This window comes from Sturnira hondurensis, unplaced genomic scaffold, assembly GCF_014824575.4.
Source record: "Sturnira hondurensis isolate 20B ecotype Veracruz unplaced genomic scaffold, ASM1482457v3 Scaffold0004136, whole genome shotgun sequence".
Classification (NCBI taxonomy): domain Eukaryota; kingdom Metazoa; phylum Chordata; class Mammalia; order Chiroptera; family Phyllostomidae; genus Sturnira; species Sturnira hondurensis.
The window spans coordinates 44,935,719-44,959,380 of NW_028076767.1; the positions used below are offsets into that span (position 1 = coordinate 44,935,719).

General features: G+C 34.5%; 1 protein-coding gene and 1 pseudogene across 6 annotated transcripts in view; one reads left to right on the forward strand and one right to left on the reverse strand.

Annotated features, from left to right (window-relative positions):
- The window catches only part of UBR3 (ubiquitin protein ligase E3 component n-recognin 3), a 207,497-nt gene that overhangs the window by 94,334 nt on the left and 89,501 nt on the right, over nt 1-23,662 (reverse strand). For 3 of the 6 annotated variants that reach the window (XM_037044489.1, XM_037044488.1, XM_037044490.1), the window contains exons 19-24: nt 20,516-20,612; nt 15,400-15,541; nt 11,906-12,010; nt 10,668-10,841; nt 10,445-10,477; nt 7,539-8,002 (exon numbers count right to left, since the gene is read on the reverse strand). In XM_037044489.1, coding sequence (XP_036900384.1) covers nt 7,539-8,002; nt 10,445-10,477; nt 10,668-10,841; nt 11,906-12,010; nt 15,400-15,541; nt 20,516-20,612 — 1,015 coding nt within the window. The remainder of the gene's footprint in view (nt 1-7,538; nt 8,003-10,444; nt 10,478-10,667; nt 10,842-11,905; nt 12,011-15,399; nt 15,542-20,515; nt 20,613-23,662) is intronic. The other 3 variants (XM_037044493.1, XM_037044492.1, XM_037044491.1) reach the window with 1 other exon arrangement.
- On the forward strand, nt 1,484-6,947 carry LOC118985835 (carbonic anhydrase 5B, mitochondrial-like; annotated as a pseudogene).

Below are 23,662 nucleotides of genomic sequence, written 5' to 3' on the forward strand. Positions count from 1 at the left end.
TAGAAACATGCCCTTGAGTGAGGATATTTTTAAAAATAGTTTGAAAATCACTGACTTAAAGTTAAAAATAAAATCCAAAATTTAGTTTAAAATGTGAAAGAGTAAATCAAGTAGAAAATTTGGATTACCAACACCACAACTTCCTACGCATATATCAATTGGTAGCATGAACTAGAAAGGTCTTTTTAGCAAGGAACTGAAATTTTAACCCCAGGAACAAATAAGAGCAAACTGATTACTAGAAGAAGCTATGATGCTTAGATATAGTAGAATCTAAAAGATAAGAGTAGTCAGATTTACTCTCAACTTCACAACAGATCTCTCCTAATAGAGAATGAACAGAAGCCAGGAAGTTTCCCAGTTTCTACTAGGAAATGCTCCAAGTTCAGTTTATTTTGTTTGAAGTAAAAGAATATGAAATAGTCTCAAATATAATATAAAGAATTAAACTATATTCCAAATCTTAGCATGAATATTCCTTTGGATTAATGCTGGTGGGAGGGGGGCTGCAGGACAGAGGGGAATAAAGGGGAGATAAATATGGGACAACTGTAATAGCATATTCAATAAAATATATTTTAAAATAATAAGTCACTATATTCTATTTATTACTAATCCCTATGTACTTCCAAAGAATATTTTAACTTGAGGCTGGTAAAAAAAAGTACAACAGGACTATACATAAGAATTAAAAAATAAAAGTAAACTAATAAAATAAGGAGATGGGCTTCCCTAGATTTGGGAAGACTAACAATATTAATGACCATAAAAATTTACCCACAGCACGAAAAGGTTCAAAGAGTAATTTAAAACAAGAGGAAAGGGAGAGGGAGAAGAAAAAGAAAAAGGATTAAAAGATGAGTTAAATATTAACTCATTGCAAGAGACAAACTTTTTACTTAAACAAAACTCAAATGGGATTTATCATAGCCCATGACACAAAAGACACTAAAAACATAATGAATAGAGTATACTATTACAGGTTTTTTAAATGACTATTTATTATATATACATTACAAAAGTCAAAGCATTTCATTAAACTGAGATTCTATGAAGTCACTTCTATGGTAAACCTAAAAGAATTCTTCTATTCAGCGGAAATGATTTGAGTACATAGAACGGAGAGTTTAGAAAAAATGAATGCTAATGGTAATTTTTAGAGTATTCATACATCTGCTCTCATCTAATTCACGGAGATAATCACAAATACCCATAAAGCCAAGCACTGTGGTCCACCTTACTGTGAGGAGTTACATATTTATGCCAATAATATTCAAAAGATTTTTAACACTCCTTTTTCTAACATTTACTCTAAGTTACAACACATTTAAGAAAATTCACTTGATTATTTTATAACTACAACCCATGTTTTACATTGTTTTTGAGCTAAAATATATTATCCAGGCCAATCATTCACCTTACTAATCAAACGTACTATTCCAAAAAAGTTAAATCCATTCCTGCCCTTCCTTCCCTCCTGAACATGGACAGCGGCACAGTGGCCTGGCACAGGTGTCAAAGCCCAACGCCTGGCAACAGGAGGGCATCCTTGTATGGTAAGATTACAAGAAACCGGTTACATAAAGGGAAATTCATCAAAACAGTAATATATATTGAGGATTATAGGTACCAAGTATCTCACTGTGGGAAAGTAACAAATATAGAGAGAATACAAAAATTACTCTCACAGTATTGAATTAAAATTGGAATTACTAGGGTGAACTCGAGGTTTTCAATACCTCCCTCCACACTCTCTTCATCTACACCCTCCCCACCTCCTCTCTGTCTCCACACACACAACACATGCAACCCTCCCTACTTCCGTCCACTAAGAGAATCTGAGAATGGCTATACCCCATCAGAATCAGGCATGAATTGTGTTTTCTAATACCATTCTCTACTACAATAACCAGGAATGGGTGGAGAAATGGGTGATTCTTATGCCTGAAAATAAGAAAATGTTCAAAGAATGATGTAGAAATCCAAACCAGCTTAAAGGGACTGCCACTGGTCAAATCTAGACCAATTTGAGTAATCAATTTGAGTAATCAAAATGAGTAACGAGCATGAGACTGAACCCCATAAAACAAAATGGGAATCCATAAATCCAGACTGATATAAATAAATGAATGAATAAATTCAAAGTTGATGAGGAACACATTATTGCAGCATCTCAAAGTATCTCACCACAAATTATGTATTAATGACAAAGTGGGAAAAATTGGTAACTTGACAGTGAAACAAACTAAAATCACATGACACCTGATGAGATACACTTAACAGAAAACAACACTTCCTTGATATTCCTGCTAGGGATGCATAACCTTAATCAAAACATAAGAGGACAGTAGATACGCCCAAATTGAGGACCATTCGACAGTGTTACCTCCCTGTAATCTTTAAAAGTGCCAAGGTCAAGAAAATAAAGATTGAGGAAAATATTCCATATTTAAGGAGATCAGAGAGATAACAACCAAATGCAATGAGTAATTCTGGAGTGGATCTTTTTAAATGCTATAATAATCATTATTGGAACAACTGTCAAAACTTGGGATTTAAGAATTTTATCATACTCAAATAAAATGTTAATTTCCTTATTTGGAAAGCTGTATTGTGATTATATAAGAAAGTGCCCTTATTTCTAGGAAATACACTATAAAGTATTTCAGTGTAAAGCAATTTACTCTGAAATGGTCCAAAAAGTTATTTGTACTATCCTTGAAATATTTCTATAAGTTCAAATTTTCTTTAAAGTGAAAAGGTCTTAAAAATCAAATCCATCCTCAGAAGAGAAAAATTTGTCCCCACAGAAGAAATGGAGAAAAACAGCAATACTCTGTGGATGCTCAAAGCGTCCCATGAGACCTCCAAAAACGCAGAGAGCAATGACACACTTGACAGGACATGTGTTTGGTCTCCTGTTTCTTTGCCTTGTAAATTTGTGAGTTTGAGCATGTTTCTTTGATTAAAGCACTCAGTTATGACACTTCACAGCTCACCTTTAAACATGTACATGTACATTTATATTCAGAATATATCCACAAGGGAATATTTCAAACAACAAACCCATATATCAAACATAAGAAAACCTCAAATGTAACTGTTTGACACTAGTACTAAAATGCACTTCCACATGAGCCTGGAAGACGGTAAGCTCAGCAACAGTGGCCGCCACCTCGTGAGACTGAGCAGAGAGAGAACCCAGTCACACTATGTCTAAACTTGAACATACATAAATAGTAAATAAATAAATGAGTGTTGCTTTAAGCTGCTAAAAAAATGCACATCTATATTAGCTTTCTATAGTTTCCAGAAAAGAAGTGTCATTGTTATTTTTCCATCATGATTTTGTTCTTAATCCAGGTTATTCCTTTCTAAAATTGGGCATAGATATGAATAAAGCCATAAAAAAGTTCTGGCAGATTCAGTACAACTCAAGAATTTTCCATTATCCCAGAGGTTGCATAATGTTACAACCATCTAAGGTTTCCTATTTGTATCTTGTTTTCTATTGAGTTTATCTATTAGAAAAGTGATGCCAAGTTTGTCTATAGGCGAGGTACTTGGGAACGGATCATCATTAAGGTTTATGAACTATTCTGCCTTTATTATGAAACTTAATCCCAAATTCAACATAAATTAAGAAAAGACAATGTGGGAAATAAAGTGAGATTCAAATAGATTCATCTTAATCCTTAGCTGTCTGCTGCAGAATTAGTTTCAAGACTTTGTCAATGCCATCACTACTCAAAGGAAACAAAGCCTATTACAAAGAAAGCTTTAAAATTTTTTAGAACATTATTTATTATAATAGCATTAGAGCTTTTGTAAAAATAGCATCTGAACTATGTCTTCCAGTATCATATCTGCTATGAGTAATAATTACAAAATGCCTTTAACCAAATAAAATAAATTTAACTCACTGAATGTTTGTTCCTTTAAAAAAATTATTCTATAACCAAAAGATCACCAATTTAAAAAAGGTTAACAAAAGTTAAAATTTAATTATTTTTACCTTTTGATTTTATCAGATCTATTAAATTCTAGAAAGTTACTATATCAAAATTAAGGAACTGTCAACTAAATTATGTTATTTATAACAATTCCTATTATAAAGTACTATAAGAAATAAGAACTCTCCTAAATTCTTAATATACTAGAGCCTTTTGTGTATACTTGTAACACAAATTATCTGTAACAAAATCACATTAGCAATAAAACACAACTACATTTGTGACTAAAACTGCTCCTGATACAGATCCCAAAGACAGCCTCCTGACTATGAGATTAAACAGGACAGCCAATCTAATCTGATCTGAACTTTTGCAGCATTTAAGAATCTTGGTAAGTTTCTTCCTTTCTGAACTCCCTCATGCCTACTCTAATGCCACTCTGAAATTTTCCTCCTACTCCACTCTTTTCGGTCACTTTTATAGGTACTCCTTCTTCAGTCATTCCCTTTAATGATTTTTCCTTGAGTCCTATATCAAGTGTTCTCATCTCCTTACTATACACACTCTTGTATATACGGGGCTTTAATTACTACCTATGTGCCAAATGTGCAGCTATAATTCAGAATTCTCCCCTAAGTTTCAAATGTATTTAACTAGACATCTTCACCTGGATATCCCGCTTAAACTCAGTAATGTACAAAACTGAGCATATCAGTTTTACCACTAAGCTGGAGCCTATCTTCCCTTATCTTGATAAAAAGGAATATCATCCAAGAAAGATTGTTTTAAATTTATAAATACCATGATTTAACAACAAATTAAAAGTAATCTAAAGTTCCAAAAGCAGGAACCCCAACAGCAAGGAACATAAAGGGACGAATAAACAAATGGGCATCATCAAAATAAAAAAAGCTTTTGCATGGCTAAAGAAACAGCAGGAAAATGAAAAGGATACCAACCATATGGGAAAATATATTTGCAAATGATACCTCGGACAAGGGTTTGTTCTCCAAAATATATAAAGAATTCACATGACTCCACTCCAGGAAGACAAACACCTCAATTTAAAATTGGGCAAAGGACCTAACCAGACACTTCTCCAAGGCGGACATAAAGAGGGCCTGGAGACATAGCTAAGGATGCTCAGTATCACTAACCATCAGAGAGATGCAAATTGAAACCACAATGAGATACCGCTTCTCACCAGTTAGAATGGCCATCATAAATCAATAAACACCAAGTGCTGGTGAGGTTGTGGAGAAAAGGGAACCCTAGTGCACTGCTGGTGGGAATGCAGACTGGTACAGTGCCACTGTGGTATTTTCCATGCCACTGTGGAAAATAATATGGAATTTCCTCAAAAAACTGAAAATGGAATTGCCTTTTCACCCAGCAATTCCACTGCTGGGATTATGCCCTACAAATCCTGAACCACCAATTCAAAAGAACCTATGCACCCCAATGTTCACAGCAGCAAAATTGACAATAGCCAAGTGCTGGAAGCAACCTAAGTGCCCATCAGTAAACAAGTGAATCAAAAATCTATGGTACATTTACACAATGGTATATATACCCAGCAGAAAGAAAGAAAGAACTCCTACCCTTTGTGACAGCATGGATGGATCTGGAGGGCATTATGCTAAGTGAAATAAGCCAGGGCGTAAAAGACAAATACTGTATGATCTCACCTATCAGTGGAACCTAATCAACAAAACAAACAAGGAAGCAAAATATAACCCAAGACATTGAAATAAAGAACAAACTGACAGGAACCAGAGGGGCCAGGGGAGGGGGGAAATAGGAGGACTGTCAAAGACCATGTATAAAGGACACATGGACAAAGCCAAAGGGGGTAGTTGGAGGGTGGGAGGTGGGGATGGGTGCAGTAGTGGGGAGCATCCTGGGAGGAAAATGGAGATAACTATATTTGAATAACAATAAAAAATTATAAGAAAAAATAAAAAGTAAAATTAGTGATCATACATTGGAAAGATTGGGAAGGACCAAAAGAACTAAAACAATTAGATTTTTATTTTGAGATATATTTAAAATATTTTTTTAAGTTTTCTGTTCTCATTTAAAGTTGAATTGGAAGATTGGTGCTTTTGGGAAAACGCTCAGTTCCTGCAAGTTTTTTGCAATCTGACCAAGATCTCAAGCCAAAGACAGTGGTGATAAGTAGCCTGAGAGTCATTCTTCAAGCCTCTCCATGCAAATCACTGTGGAGAAAACTCCAGATTCCGGGGTCCACACCAGTGAGGCCTTGCAGCCTCTACACCTGCATCCACAAAACCTGGAACTGAGCCTTGCACCCACTCTGGGAGAGCATGGACTGGAACCTGGTCCTGGGAGGCGAGTGCCAGTCACCCATCAACATCTGGTGGAGGGACAGTGTCTATGATCTTGCTTAACACCACTCACCAACTCTTATGACCCAACCACCTGTCTACACATCTGGAATAATGGATATTCTTTTCTCGTGGAACTTGAAGATTCTACAGATAAATCAGAGATCAAGGGAGGACCCCTGGAACACAACTACCAATTGAAGAATTCCATTTTCACTGGGGAGCCATCGATACCTGGGGCGCCAACCATACCATGGACAGCAAATGTTACCTGGCAGAGTTGCACCTGGTGCATTGGAATGCTGTCAAATTTGAAAACTTTGAGGATGTAGCACTGGAAGAAAATGTTTTGGCTATGATAAATGTATTTTTAAAGTTAGCAAAACATCATAAAGAGCTACAGAAATTGGTGGATACATTGCCATCAATTAAGCATAAGGACGCCCTGGTGGAATTTGGGTCATTCTGACCTGCCTACCTGATGTCCCCCTGCCCAGATTACTGGACCTACTGGGGATGCCTGACGACCCCACCACCCCCTGAGTCCGACACCTGGATCATTAAGAAGCAGCCTGTAGAGATTGATCACCATCAGCCTGAGTAATTTCTGACCCTCCTTTTCACTTCCAAGGGGAGAAACAGAAAAGAATGGAGGACAACCTCCATTCCCTTCAGCCTCTCGTGAACAGCACTGTCTGCTTATCCTTCCATCATGATTATGTGTTCAATACACAAGTGAGACCCAAGCCGACAACCAGCCAAGCGAGCCCCTAAATGCCCATTTCTATATGGTGTTTTCCATTAATACATACTAGCTTTTAAAAAATTGTTAACTAAGAATATTCTAAACACCTGTATTTAATACTAATTCTAAATATGCATTTCTTGGTAAGAAAAAATTAAGTTGAATTGATAAAAGTTTTTTAAAACAGTAGGTGAATTATTAGATCCCCACAGTACTAACGGAAGTACCAATTTTCCCACAGGGGCCTACAAGTTTAAGGCAGTAATTTAATGTTGTGTTCAGAAACTTAGATCTTCTCACCTCCAACTAAAGCATACTACACACACAAGCACCAACTGCACTTGGTTCCATTGACAATATCTTACAAACCAATCAGCTGTGATTATAGCTGCTAAACATCCAAGATATTAGTCCTGGATGGCCAATAAAGGAAGTTATATCAAATGTTGAACTGTACCACTTATGCTTAAACCATTAAAAATGAAAAATTACCTTTCTTCTTTGTCCAGTGTTTTTTTCTCTGCTGCGGTGATTTTTTTGGGTGGTACAGGAGGGGTCACTTTTCTACAAATCTCTTCAATGATGCGTTTGTTCATTCTGCTTTGCAATGCAGCTTTTAGTAGAATTCTTTCTACTGCAGTTATACCATCTCCATGACTGTATTTAGGAACTTCTGGTTGGATTAAAATTTCTATGTCATCAAACCAAGGAGGATAGTAGGAGTTTTGTTTTCCTGAGAGTTTGTGGTGAAGTTTAATGAGCAAAGACAATATGCTTTCTTTGATTTCCAAAATGGCTGTAGTTAACTGTGGAGCTGAACCAGGAGCAGACCATTTACTTGAAGTTTTGGGACGAACCACTTGATTTGCTGCTTCACTGCTACTGCGATTGATGATCTCCTGGAACTTCTTCCTACGCTCTGCTACCAAGCTAAAAACTTGAGCTGTACCAGAATTCTACCATTAAGAAAAGAGAAAGAAAGAAAGAAAGAAATCAAGAGAAGTTATTTCTTGTCAAGTTTAAAAACATATTAGTACTACTCTTCCCAAAGGGAATGTTCAATAGATTTTCTCCTTAAGAATATCTGACTCTTCACCTCTTTCTCAAATATACTTAATCCCACTCAATCTGAAAACAATAAAGAGAAAGAAGATTATTAAAAATAACACCTCTTTTACAACCTTCTGGGCCTACCCACCAGAGAAAATAGACAAAGCTTAAGTAGCAATGGATAGCAGAGGTGGCAAACACAAAGCCTGCAGGCTGAGTTGGGCCCTCTCCACTGTTTCATCCGGCCGGCACCTTGTTTCTACCTGGCAGCAGCACAAACCTCTCACTTAACTGTTCAGCATAAATGTAACTGTGTAGTTATATTTATACAGTTCCAAAATTACATTCTGCCTTTTAAAGGCAACTGCAAGGCTGATGTGGCCCCCAGTGAAAATAAGTTTGGCACCCCTGATCTAATAGTCATATTAAAGAGGAATCATAAACTAAGTTCCTCATCTGTTTAAAGGAAGAAAAGATGTTCTACCAACATTCATCATGAATACTATACTAACTTTTAGAAGATTACTATATTTTCCAGTTAAAGGGCAAGTTAAGGAACATGAATAGAGGACTCATGGGCATGGACAATGGGATGGGGATTGACTGTGGAAGCAGGGTAGTGTGAGGTGGGGAGAGCAATGGGGAAAAAGTTGGGGCAACTGTAACTGAATAATAAAAAATAATTTAAAAAACAAGCCTTAGCTGGTGTGGCTCAGCAGACTGAGTGTCAGTCAGCCTGAGAATGAAAGGGTCGCTTGTTTAATTCCCAGTTAGGGCACATGCCTGGGTTACAGGAAAGGTCCCCAGTAGGGGGGGTCTCGAGAGGCAACCACACATTGATGTTTCTCTTCCTCCCCTTCACCCTCCTGCCTCCTCTTTCTAAAAAATAAATAAAAACAAAATCTTAAAAAAATAAAAAGAAAAAGTACCAAAATATTTTTAAAATTATAAATTAATTTTTTCTAAGTTAATCTGAAGTGTTAATTTCATTTTTTAAGAAACTTCAAAAGTTTGAAAATTCTACCATATATAACTTGAAATAACTATATTTCAAGTTACTAACATGAAATATAAAGATGAAAAATCAAATTGATCTGTTTCATATTTGAATGTCCCTATAATTTGTTATTTAAACAGATTTTTTTAAACTATTTTTCTTGATTCATTTTCTATATAGCCTTTTTGCTAAAGCAGTCAAAATGCATTAGTTGTCTTAGAAATAGTCTTTTAATTAAGATACAAATCAGTTTATCCCTGGCTGGTGTAGCTCAGTGGATTGAGCGCAGGCCTGCAAACCACACAATCACGGTTCAATTCCTAGTCAGGGCACATGCCTGGGTTGCAGGCCAGTTCCCTGCAGGCGACTCACAAGAAGCAACCATACATTGATAGTTCTCTCCTTCTCTCCTTCCCTTCCTCTCTAAAGATAAATAAATAAAATTTTTAAAAAAAGATACAAATCAGTCTAATGGATTTCATTAATTTTTAAAACAAGAATAGAAAGAATGCTCCAATATTAGTTGAGCTTTTATGAGGTAAATTATAATATACACTATTTTTCAACAACCAAGCTGTTTTTCTAAGTACTCTCAACCAGCATAAGAGGCAAAAGCTCTCTCTTATAAAGATTCCAGTACTTTCATCAAAATTCTTTATGACGTTCACAGGAAGAACATATTGTCAAAGGCAAAGAAAGCTCCTACAAATAGACTGTACTATGAGAAAGATCTGATTAAATGTTCTCCACTCACAAAAAATATATACTGTAGGAATCAGAGGTGTTTAAGTTTAGTTCTTTGGCATGTCACTTCAAGATATTTCATTTCTGCTTTTTAAAAATTAATTAAGCTACATGCAATAAGAAAGCTAATTTCAAAATAAGTCCAAAATATACAATATATGGAGTTTAAGGTTTGGGGGTTTATTTTACCAAAGTTAATTAATTGCCACTGAAGCAAAAAAAAAAATTATAAATGGTCATGCTGCCAGCAAATAAAGCTTAAATTTATTTTGACTTAGGAAACATTTATTTTTAACATGTTAGTAACAATGCTAAATATAAACAGACCCAAATATACTGCTTATAATTGGTCTAAAATACTTCTAACACTATCAAGAAAAATTCACTACTAAATAAATACACGGTATTATTTTTTAAGTTCAATAATATAAATTTTCTTTACAATTATGCCTAAATCACTATATAAAACACACACACATCAAAGAAACATTTTTTAATTTAAGCATATTAATTAAACATACATATAGGCATACAAATGCTTCAATGTTTTTCCACATTTCCAGTTAAAGCCATATTGCTAGTTAATGCAAATATCATATACATCTACCTCTCTTTGAAGAACTTTAGGCCGTCGTGAACTCTGGCAGATTAAAGGAAAAAGACAGGTGAGGAAGAAGTTGCTTAAATTTATCAGAGGAAATAAAAGACAATTCATAGTTATCTATACTCACATTTATTTTTGTTTTGGATATCGCAGGATGATCAAAACAATATCTATCCCAACATAACATAAAGCCTATCCTTTTTGTCTTTCTCTCTTTTACACTTACTTGTAAAGAACCCAAGCCATCAGAGCTGGTACTTGCAGGTGACTCTCTCTTCACTTCAGGAGCAGTCTCTGGAACTCTCACTCTAACATAGTTTATGAAGTGTCGCATGTTGGACACTAAATTGCTGCCAGGAAACCAACTGTCATGACAACGTTCTGGTCCACACAGTGATGCCTAAAACACAGACATAATGAATATCAAATCTTGTCAAGTTAGGTCGAAACTACAATTGAAATACAACAAGCCCAAATAATCATCCACTGTCTGTCATTTTCCTATACCTCTAGCTGCATCCACAAATTACAAAGTGCTAATAAAACCAAATTAAAACACAACATACAAGAATAAATTTCTCAATATTAATGTAGGTAAGTTCAATGAAAGTCAGCTACATTTCTCCTGAAAAAGTACACTTTTCAATCTAAAAATACTAACAGTACAGAATATTTTTCCTTGCCCATTAGTAATAACTCATCATATAGCCAAATAATGGTAATTTGGACTAATTGTGGAAGATATAAAAAAATAAGCTCAAAGTCCGACCTAGTCTTACTAGGGGAGAAAAGTCAAGATTCCTAGTCTTAGAGGAATCTTAATGATCCTTTAATAGCTATTGAAGAATATATGTTGATTCAACTTAGACTACAGAGTACTGTGTAGTCTTTTTACTTGTTTGTTTTTTGCTGTTGTGTTGTATTTTGTCTTTTCTGGAGGGAGAGAATGAGAATATCCTATATTTTAAGATGAATTTGTAGAAACAATTGCTTTTATGTAATAATACTTCTAAAGTCCCAAAAGACCTTAACTTGCATACTTAAGTACTTTAACCTTTCCCCCATAAAACAATATTCACTCCATTAACTTAAAATCTTAAAAAAAAAAACATTTGCTACTCAAAAATGATCCCTAATCAAATTATTAGATTTTCTAGACTGAAGTGATTATTACCAGTAATCAATGTTATTAGCATAACACAAAAAATTCATTAACTACTTTTCTCAAATGTATATATCATGAATTTACATATTTCAAATTCAATAATTCCACAAGTAAAGTTTAATATATCAGCAAAACCTCTAAAAAAACATGAATTTAAAGGTCAAAAAGGGCTTTTACCAGTAGTTCTCAAGAAGATCATATATAAGTATGATGGTTTCATAAATATATTTCTAAGATAATATATTACCTTTATTAAGGCATGGTATAATGTCAATATTTAAATATAAGGAACTATTTACCTCTTCATCTGATTCCTCGTCAGCTGCATTTTCGAGTCCGAGTTCAATCAGGTACAAAACCATGCAGAGTACATGTTCTGACAGATTTTGATGATCCATCAAAATCTTTAAAGGGGGAAAAAATGCCTCATAATTACTTTTTCCCACAAAATATATTTCTTTAAATATCCCCAAACACTTTAATGTTATGGATAAAAATAACAAACATATAAAAATATGTAAGATGATCAAACATGTAAGTAAAGCTACATTTTTGTGAAAAGACAAACTAAAACAAAAAACAGTTTCTCTTGCAAGATTACGTATATTTTAAACAATATCTAGAAATAAGAGTTCACTGATATCCTAAAGTTTAACACAGGAAACCATCCACTAAAGCCATTATCATAAATACACTAATATCTAAACAATAATTTAACAAGAAAATTTTACATCCTAATTTGTTGATACTCTTCTGATGACACGGATATAAGATAAATAAGTTTGTTAAATAGGATAGATAATTCATGCAAACGTGTTTAGCACAGCACCTGGCATATATCTGGGAACACAATAAATGTCTATGGAACATTAATGTTCTTAAAATCTATCTCCAAAATTAAAATTCTGAGCCTGAGTATTTTGTGTAAGTGTATATGTTAGTGTGTGGTTCATATGGGTGAGAAAGGAAAAAGAAAGGCAAATGTTTAGGAAGAGGCTTCTCTCAGGAAGCATCAATAAACCTGACCTTATACATGGATTACACAACACAAGGCTTACACATCTTACACAGGATTGCGGGGCTAAACTATACCAAGCACTCATTCGATATGATGCAACAAACTACTAACGAGAATGGACTGGTAGCTATTACATTGTCCTCACTGTAAAAAAGCCATCTAGCCAAATGATGGAAGGGGCAGGAGGAAAACGTTCTGCAGGGAGTGGCACTGTCGGCTGGAGGTGAGACTGCAGAGGGAAGAAAGCGAAGGGCGCAGGCTGAACCTAATGGAAATCGCCCAACTGGCTGAGAGGGCTCGAGAGGACTTAGTCACTTAGGAAATAATCTACTGTGACTAAAAGAATAAAGATTTTAAATACATTTACTTTCTAGTGATTATTTTGACTACTGAGAAGGCTTTTTCATTCATCTTTTTGTGGTAGAGTGGTGAGGAGCACAGACTATCAAAACCTTTTGAAAACATGATGTTTTTTATATAAATTCTGTTTATATCTAACAATTTGACCTTGAGTAACAGACACTGGCCTTAATTCTCTCATCTTTAAAACTGGAATAATAGTCCAGAATTGTTGTAAAAATTACATGACTAAATATGTGTGATTTGCTTAATACAAGTATCTAGCAATCGGTGTTCGCCAAATAGCAGCTGGTGGAGGTGGTGGGAGGAGCAAGAGCAGCAGTGGGGGGGGGGGCGGCTGGAAGGCAACAGACGTCATCGTTTCAAATCCACTACTTTCTAGAGGGGAAACCAAGGCTCAGCCACACACCCAGCTAGTGTAAACACTACCAGAACACAGGCTTCAGGCTCCAGTGATTACCTATCATTATTACCCTGCCTCCTCTTGAAAAATAAAACATTATAAACTAAATTCTAATAAATTTTGGTCTGAAATCGTGTGACTTTCCATTTTACAGCTCGAAATAAGTAACTTAATAGCTAAAAAAAATCGTTAGATACTGCAAAAATTTTTTAATGATTCTTGGGGAAATTTTATTAGTATGTTTTATACTAATGTTCTTTACTGAATTTATTGGGGGCGACATTATAAAATTATACAGTTTTCTATATTAATGGTTTTTAAACATGGCAGGAGAAAAAATGGCTTAGTGACACTGATTTTTAGGAAGCTGACCTGCCAATGCAATGTCAGTTAGAAAAGTCTTTATTATTATTATTACTATTATTATTAGAAAAGTTATTACAAAGTTCAGACTTTTAAAAATTTGTTCAAAATAATCTTGTAACAACTAAATCACTACCACTCTATTTTTAATAAAATACTGTCTTTACATTAAGCAAATAAAAAGGTTGAAAAGTATAACTTGAAAAAATACAAATCATTTGAAGGCTTTTAAATTTTTTAATCATTAATTATTGACCTACTACTTATTAATTATAACAGTACTCAACTTCACCATCGGAACTAGTTATTTAATCTCTAAAAGTCAATTATCCTGTCTGAAAAATGAAAATAAAACTTTTGCTCATAAATTTTTGCAAGAATTAAACAAAGTGATGTATATGAGTATATATAAAGCATTTGAAGCAAAATCTGGTACTAGGTAAACATTCAAAAATATCTGTTATTTGTAAAATAAATACAAATATCTTTTAGTAAGAAAAATATTTTACTTTTTTAATAAAGAAAATTTTAAATCATTTTACTAAACAATCTTCTTGAAAATTAATGAAAAGAAATCATTCAGAAAAAAAAAAAAGAAATCATTCAGGGTATTTGTTGAAGCACATGTCTAAAACTTAACAGGAGTAACTTTTACAAGTAAAATGAAAAACGAGTGGGGTCACAGGTAGAGCTGAAAAGAATGGGGAGATGCAAAAATCTAGAAACATAACTTCATTACATAATGAACATTAAGAAAAAAGTGTCTACTTAATTTAATATATATTTTCTTAAGTAAAAAATGTGTATGCAATAACTGGAAATATGTATAACAAACATGCTTACTATTCTTTTTATGTCTTTTAATTTTTCATATGTTAATAAGGAAGAATAATAGTTTTTATATTGAATTATGTTTATTATTTCTGTAATTACTTTATAAATGTCTATAGTAATTTTCTCTATATAACATAAGTATAGTTCTTTTGTCTTTAATCTCTTACCAAGATTAAATCATAAATATGCCGATTTTATATAAGTATACACAGACTCCACAAAATTATGCATGTAACTTGAGTACACAATTAATGCTAGCCAAATAAATAAATCAGTTCTATGTGAGAAGATCCAACAACAAAACAAAATCAAGGTTACAAGAAAGTCAAAGTGCCATCTTTTGAGTTTCTAGAGAATGTAACAAAAGCAAAATCTTAATGATGTCACACAGGACCCCTCCATGTCGCGTTCCTGATCAGAGTTGCAAAACCCAGGGAACAACCTGAAACACAGGGTCACTGGTCCCCACGGCTATCATCTTAGTTGTGTCACTGGTGGTTGTCCGGTCCCTGGTGTTCACTTCATTCCTGCTGTAATCTCACCATATTTCACTGCTGGTCCCACAGAAACCATAAATAAATATTCCTATCTAAAACTGGGTAGCGTGAACAGTTTCCCAAAGAATGGTATAGCTATTCCATTATTTCTAACTTAGAATTCACACAAATGTGTTCATAACATACCCTCACACATCTCAAATAGATTAATACACTTTGCTTTATAAATGGTACTTTTATGTAAATATTATCCTTTAGCACTTTTGTTTGAAAATTATGGAAATAAATTCTGCCACTCTATTCAAATTACTACTGTACCTTGTAAAGCAGAGTGAATAGCACAATGTGTAAAGTTTTACAGTGCAAAAGTCTCATGAGACCTTTATAGCTGGGATGGAGTGGCGTCCTTTTCTTATAGGGAGGCCAGGGATTTCCGGGGAATTTTCCACTCTGTTTTAAACTGTAAAAATAAAACAAAACTAACTTTAGATGGTAGGTGCAAGATTAAGCTGTAGTTTAAACAGTGATTTATAGGCACTAATCTTTGTCACATTTTTATATGCAGTACTATTTTTTAATCCTCACCCAAGGACATACTCATTGATTTTGAAGAGAAGGGATAGACGTGGGGAGAGAGAAACATCGATGTGAGAGAGAAACATCAATTGGCTGCCTCTTGTATGAGCTCAGACTGGGGGTCCAAACCCACAACCTAGGCATATGCCCTGACCGGGATTCAAACCCTCAAACTTTAGGTTTATAGCAGGGGTATCAAATTCATTTTCACCAGGGGCCACATCAGCCTTGCAGTTGCCTTCAAAGGGCCAAATGTAATTTTTGCCCTTGGACTGTATAAATGTAATCACTCCTTAACTGGGGCAAGGAGCTCAGTGCTGCCACCAGATAGAAACAAGGTGCTGGGCCTGATAAAACAAGGTGGAGGGCCAGATTCGTCACACGACCTTGTGTTTGCCACCTATGGGTTATGGGATAGATGCTCCAACCAACTGAGCCACACCAGCCAGAGCTATGCAGCACTATTTTTAATCAAATTGCTTAAAAATGCCAAATGGACATCTATTCTCCCCACAATGAACATTATTATTGCCTTTCATAATGGATAAAAATGAGTAGAGAGAGTTGAAAACTAAATAAAAATACAAATAGGAAAATGTTAACAAAGGAAAACAGAAAGAATACAACATAAAGAGCTAAACAAAAACAATTCTCTAATTGCAACAACTGAACAAAATAGATTACCTAAAAATTTTCCGACTACAGCAGGAAAAGCTGGATAAAATATAAAACATAACCTTTTGAAGGCATATCTGAAGTCACAAAAAAGAAAGTAGAGTTCCCCAGGGACCAGGACAAAAATTCACAAGCACTAACACCGTGTTTATCGGTGGTTTTTAAGTCTTCGAGCCAGCAGATGTCAAGGTGTTCAACCTGCACGACAAGGCTCAGAGGTGGAACTGAGCCCCCACATAAAGCTAAGATCTTTGAAAAGCTTTACCCTCAATGAAACTCCCAAAGAGAAATAAGAGTTTGTCTGTCTCTTCTGTGTTAGAAAAATAAGAATTCTTATTTTTCTCTTCCTTAAAATAAGAAGATAATAATTATTAACTTGTATGCAACAACAGCAGACTCAAAATACAAAAGGTAAAAGTTGAAAGAATCACACAGAGAAATTGACAAATCTACAACCATAATAAAGGATATTAACATAATTCTAACAGAGAGCCCAAGAAAAGTAAACTGGTAAGAACTTTACAGATTTTTAACAACACAGTTAACAAGCTTGAACCAAAGACAAATGAGAGAATACATATAATTTTAGGTGCACTTAGAAGATTTACAAAAACTGACAAAATAATTAGGTGCATAGCAAATCTCAACAAACACAAAAAGAATTAATATACAGACCACAACCACTCATCACAAAGCAAATAAAACTAGAAATTAACTAAAATATAACCCAACCCCCCCAGTAGACATTTTAAAACACCATGTCCAAATCACCCCAAAATTAAAGCTCAAAATGTACAAGTTCCACCAAGGCACTTGAGAAAGCTCTTCATAACAAGCAGCCAGAATTAACAGATAACTGAAGAATGCCTCTAACATGGAAGCTAGGCACTAAACAACACAAAACTCCACTTAAACAAGTATTTTGTAGGTAGAAGGAGAGCCTCAAAAACTTTTTAAAAAATTAACTACCAAAGCAAATGAGTTGCATATATGACTCAAAAAGACCCCATGAAATTGTTCTCATTTAAAAAAAGGTTTCTGCTCTGCCTGGCCGGTGCGGCTCAGTGGATTGAGTACCAGCCTGTGAACCAAAAAGTTACAGGATCCATTCCCAGTCAGGGCACATGCCTGGGTTATGGGCCAGGTTCCCTAGTTGGGGGTTTGTGAGAGGCAACTGATCAATGAACCTCTCACACACTGATATTTCTTTCTCCCTCTCTTTCTCCCTCCCCCTCCCTCTGAAAAGTAAATAAATAAAGTCTTTTTTAAAACAATAATAGTTTCTATATAATAATTTAGTAGCTACATATAAGTGTAATTGTCAAAATAATCCCAATAGTTTATGGTAAAATATTTCAACTATTTTATTTTGTTTAGCACAGAGAAGCAATTTTTAGTTTTTGTTTCTTGTTTGCTTTAAGCACTAGCCCCTAAATATGCAGCACCCACGTTAATAAAGTGTTTCAACATAAAGGTTATATATCTGTATAAAGCAGCAGGTAATACATCAATTTGATTGCTCTTTTCAAAAGCATTAATGGAATAATGCAAATGAAAAGCTACATGACAGCAAAAAACAATTTAAGTGACTCAAACCAACACCTAATTATTGATTAGTTTGAGACAAAAATGATATATATAAACTCATACATTATACTTTCATACATGGGCCAGCAGCCATTAACCTTCAAGATGGGAGATGGGAAGCAACAAAAATATCAGAAATTATAGTTTAGAAAATTTCCTTTCTGGATGGATTTAAAACAGCCACTGTATAAAAATCATGTTTGTCTTTTGGAAATGGCCTAGACAATGGTTCTAACAGAGCAACTGACAAATATATTTCACTGAACTTCTCAAGGCCACAACACCTTCAAAGGTAAAATAAAACAGTGAATTGAATGAATGGTTTTCCAAGAGTTGGTTTGTTTTGTTTTCCCTTTAGAAGCTGACCTGCCCTTTAAGGGGAATTACTAGTTGGGATGAGTAGGGTGGGCAGGATGAGTCACACCACCAGGCTCTTAGGTCTTCTCTGACTATTGCAGAACCCATTTTCCAATGATGGCCCCGAAATACTTTATAGAACCTGGATAAAAGATCCCAAAGGCCTTTTTCAGCAATACAATCCTAAGATTCTAAACATTTAAACACTACATAAAGCAAATGGTTTATTTTCACTTAAATTCTCAGCACAAAAATTTAAAGAAATTTACCTTTCATTCATTTAGCAATTACTGATTACCTACAAATTGCCTAGTACTAAGCTAGATTCTGAGGACATAATAGTTCTAATTTATCCAGTCATGTTTCACTATTATTCTTCAAAACATCTTTCTACTACCTTCTCGCATATAAAAAGATCACACTCAGAAAAAATCAGTTTAACTACTCTTTGTCCTTTAAACCCCCCCAAAAATGACCAATAGCCAAGAAATTTAAATCTCATAATTTAGGGTTATTTTCCTAGTTGTGCTCTAATAAGAACCTAAACAACCCATGATACAGTCAAATGATACAGCAAATAAAAGATATAAAGAAAACAGATGTTAATTTCACATAAAAATAAATTTCAAAAAAATTTAACTTTTACATTGAAACACATTTACTTTACACAAAATGTTATTAGATAAATATAATAGATTGCACATAAATTTTAAATTGCACAGGTCCAAACAAGCTCAACCAAAAGTCTGCTATGTGAAAAATAAAAGATGCAATTGTTTGCTTTACAGAGGCCTAGCATATAAGTAAGCATTCAATAAATGTACATTGTTAAATTAAATTTCCCCTTTTAAACTGATTACGGGAAGTGTTTAGTGACTTTCAAGGCTTTGAAAGTTTCAGCCCAATCCCAGTCCAAATTTCTATTTATTACAAAGTAAAAGAGAATAATAAAATGTACTATTCTTTCAGTTCTTATGGATGCTCAAATGACCAGCCTCTACCACTGCCTTCTGATAGGCAGTGCCACCTAAGACAACAGTACTTATAAAGGCCATATTAGGTTTTCGCATGCAAGTGCTTACTCCCACCTATCTTTTCACTTTTCAATGTGAATCACTCAAATTATTTATTCAACAAATATATTCTGAATGCCTACTATGTGCCAGCACTAAGAGAATTAATGAAGATATAAAAGAGATACACAGATAAAATTATCTTCCCTCAAGGAACAGAGTCTAGTAAAAGCCTACAAGCAAACACACAGTTACAAAACCACATGATCAGCACAGAAAGACATCGCTGAGAAAGCAGGGAGAGGAGAGAACCTCAGACAGAACATGAAAAGATAGGGAGAGACACTGATGGGTAAACGAGGGCTTCTTTTTTGTTTTGTTTTGGGGGTTGTATGCTAAAATTTGGCACTACAAACTTTCTTCAGATGTATCTGTGATGAATCTTAAATTCAACATACCTCTATCATTGCAAAGAAAGTCTTGGCAAAAGAGAAGTTTCAGTTATACCTAATACATTTATACTCTGATAGTTATCTAGACAAATATTTTCTCAAAATTAAAGACATCTGTATCATTTTAAACTTGTTCTTTAAATGTTTAACTTTAGGAAAACACAAATAAAAGATGATAACCTGTGATGTTCAGAAATATAATAGTGATTACTGAAGTTTAAAAATAGATGGAATTAATATATCAAAAGTAGTCTATAAAAATTGAATTCATTCAAAAGATATCCTTCAAAACTTTATTTTCTGCAATCATCAACATTTTAAACTACTTTGTTAAATATTTACAAGTAATACTCATTTTACTTTAGCCAGTTCCCCAGTTAGTAGCAGTATCATCACAGTTTTGTAGCTACCCATTATCTCTGATGTCTGACAATTTTATTCTCTTAACTTGTGCCTCCTCTAGTGGTTTAAAATAGAACAACACAAAACCAAACTGAATTCCACTGGTCAAATAGTAACTAAGTTTTCTGTTTTGATTTATGTTAATATATGGTATTTTATAAACTTTATTTTTATTACATTAAAATCAGATTTTGTATCAAAAATCTTGAGAATACAAATCTCAGCCAGATTATTTTTAATCTTAAAATATTTTCTCCTCTAAAGATTGAGAGCATACTTTAATGAGAACATAATCAACATCTGTTATAGTTGAAATTTTTCTATATAAATATGAAATATCAGTTATCATACTAATCAACAGAACAAACTTACAAGGCTGTGTATCTGTCCATTGCAGACTGCACGTCTCTCCGGTAAACCGTTCGAAGAATGACCATGACGGGGTCAAACTCCTGATCCCAGACTTCAGCTATTATTCAAATGAAAGTAGAAACAGAACAGTGACTTCACAGAAGTAAAGTCAATCTCTAATGACTAATTACATTTAAGTATATTTTAATTTAAAAGGTGGGATAGTTTAATGTGGCATATTTGCCCAATAAGCTTGATGTCATTAATATTTCCTAAATCAAAAAATTCATAATTTCATCATTATGAATATTATTTTTCTTCAGTTCAGCAACAACTACTGAACAAAAAGTTGTATAACATGACAATGCCTCACCATAAAAGTTTAGTTCATTAGAAGATTTTTTGTAAATTGTCAACTAGAAAGAAACGATGCATTGAACTTTGGAAAGTTGTTGTAGTACTGACATACTGAAGTTGGTAACTGACCTCTCACCTTCCCCATAACTAGAAACCACTACCCCATGTGCGCTGTGTTTGCAACTGGTGGTGTACGAGAGGATTTTACATATTAATTGTGCAAAGCTTTTTATTTTAGCAATTACATAATTATATTAACATGTATTACAAAATTGTGTTATAAATAAAACCCATGATCTTACTAATAATGATGCATATAAGGCAAAGTTTAAAAAGTAAACATATTTAAGAAAATTCAGCATGCTAAGTATATAATAATGGAAATGGTATTTAGATGTGGCAAAAATCTACGATATGGCCTGAGAATAATAATTTTAGAAATTATTAATGCTACCCCTTTCCTAGATTAACTTTGTTGGCCTCTCACTCTCTCCAGCAGAATTCTCAACATTTGAAAACATAGTAAGAAGCTTAAGCTTCTCCCTACAAATAATTTCAACTTTCTGGCATAAAAAAATCTTTTAACAATTGTCCCTATTTTCAAGTAACATGCTATTCATCATAAATTATCATAAGTATGGTTTAAAATCTTTAAGATAGCCCTTCACAAAGACAAAGACTTTTGTTATTATTTTCTATTACCACTTATTGTCCTTCACTTTAACTCCATTAATTTATAAAATGAAAATGCCAAGGCTTTCATCAGAATTATAAAACCATAGCAATGAAAGAAAACCTGAGCACTTAACTAGTTCAGCAGGCTTCAAGCAGTGTCCCACTGGAGCTGAACTGCCAGAGGTTTTAATAGGGGCCACTTTGGGGGAAAGGAAATGGCAAAACAGCCAAGAAGCTATGTCCACTGCCCACACACACTTTAACCAAAGTAGGGCTGCGTTTTGTGCAACACATACACTTAAGGGTTAGTTCCCCCAAATTAAAAAAGGTTTATTTAATCACTTCTGAAAAGTTTAAAAACCATTCATTTCACAAATAAACCAAATCCAAAGGTAAAATGATTTTCTCAACATCACACTACTTAACATAATTCAGTAATACATTTAAATGTAACACTCAAATTATTTTATTTTTATTTTTAAATAATTTTATTGTATTTTTTCCATTACTATTTTTTTCTTTTTTTTATTACTGTTCAAGTACAGTTGTCTCCATTTTCCTCCCACCAATCCCCCCACCCCAGCTATCCCCACCTCACACACCCTTGATCCTATGCCTCTTTGGCTATGTCCATGTCTTTTACATATTCCGTGACAACTCTTCCTTCTTATCCCCCCGATATCTCCTCCCACCTCCAGTTTATTCTGTATTTCAATGTCTCTGGTTATATTTTGCTTGCTTGTTTGTTTTGTTGATTAAGTTCCACTCATAGGTGAGATCTTATGGTACTTGTCTTCACTGCCTGGATTATTTCACTTAGCATAATGCTTTCCAGATCCATCCATGCTGTCGCAAAGGGTAGGAGCTCCTCCTTTCTTTCTGCTGCATAGTATTCCATTGTGTAAAGTTTCCATAGTATTCCACAGTTTTTTCATTCACTCATTTACTGATGGGCACACAGGTTACTTCCAGCACTTGGCTATTGTAAATTGTGTTGCTATGAACATTGGGGTTCACAAGTCATTTTGGATTGGTGTTTCAGGGTTCTTAGGGTATAATCCCAGCAGTGGAATTGCCAAGTCAAAAAGCAGCTCCATTTTCAGTTTTCTGAGGAAATTCCATACTGTTTTCCATAGTGGCTGGACCAGTCTGCATTCCCACCAATGTGTACTAGGGTTCCCTTTTCTCCACATCCTCGCCAGCACTTGTTGCTTGTTGATTTGGTTATGATGGCCATTCTGACTGGTGAGAAGTGGTATCTCACTGTGGTTTTAATTTGCATCTCTGATGGCTAGTGATGCTGAGCATCCTTTCATATGTCTCTGCGCCTTCTGTATGTCCTCCTTGGAGAAGTGTGTGTTCAGGTTCTTTGCCCATTTTTTAATTGGGCTGTTTGTCTTCCTAGAGAGGAGTCATGTGAATTTTTTATATATTTTGGAGATCAAACATTTGTCCGAGGTATCGCTTGCAAATATATTCTCACATACAGTTGGTACTCTTTTCATTTTGCTGATGTTTTCTCTAGCCATGCAGAAGCTTTTAAGTTTGATGAAGTCCCATTTGTTTATTCTTTCCTTTATGTCCCTTGCTCTAGGGGACATGTCAGTGAAAATATTGCTGTGTGGAATATCTGAGATTTTCCTCCCTAGGGCCTCCTCTAGGACTTTTACAGTGTCATCCAAATTCTTGACTCTCATCTTCAAATGCCCAGAGCTCCATCTGAGTGTCTAAAACTTTATTGTGTGTGACATTCATATTATAGAGGTTGTTCAAAAAAATATATTCCCAGAATCCATTCCCAGAGATCCTAATGAGAGCAGATCTGGGCTAAGGCACAGGAAACTATGTTTTCAAAAAGGACCACAAATGAGTCTGACAGACTATTCCTCACCCCACTTTAATAAGCACTGCAAGAACACCATTCCACTCAAACATTTACCTGAATTTTAGATACAAAATGCTCTCTACAACAAAGAAAAACTGCTTCTCTCCTTTAATGGAATATATTCCAAGCAGACTCTGGAATGTTCTTTATACTTTTGAGAACTCCTGAAAAATTCCCACAATAAGATTTATTTTGCTGTGTTTTGCCAAACACAGTACATGCTCTTTACAACTTCAAAGTGGGCATCAGTT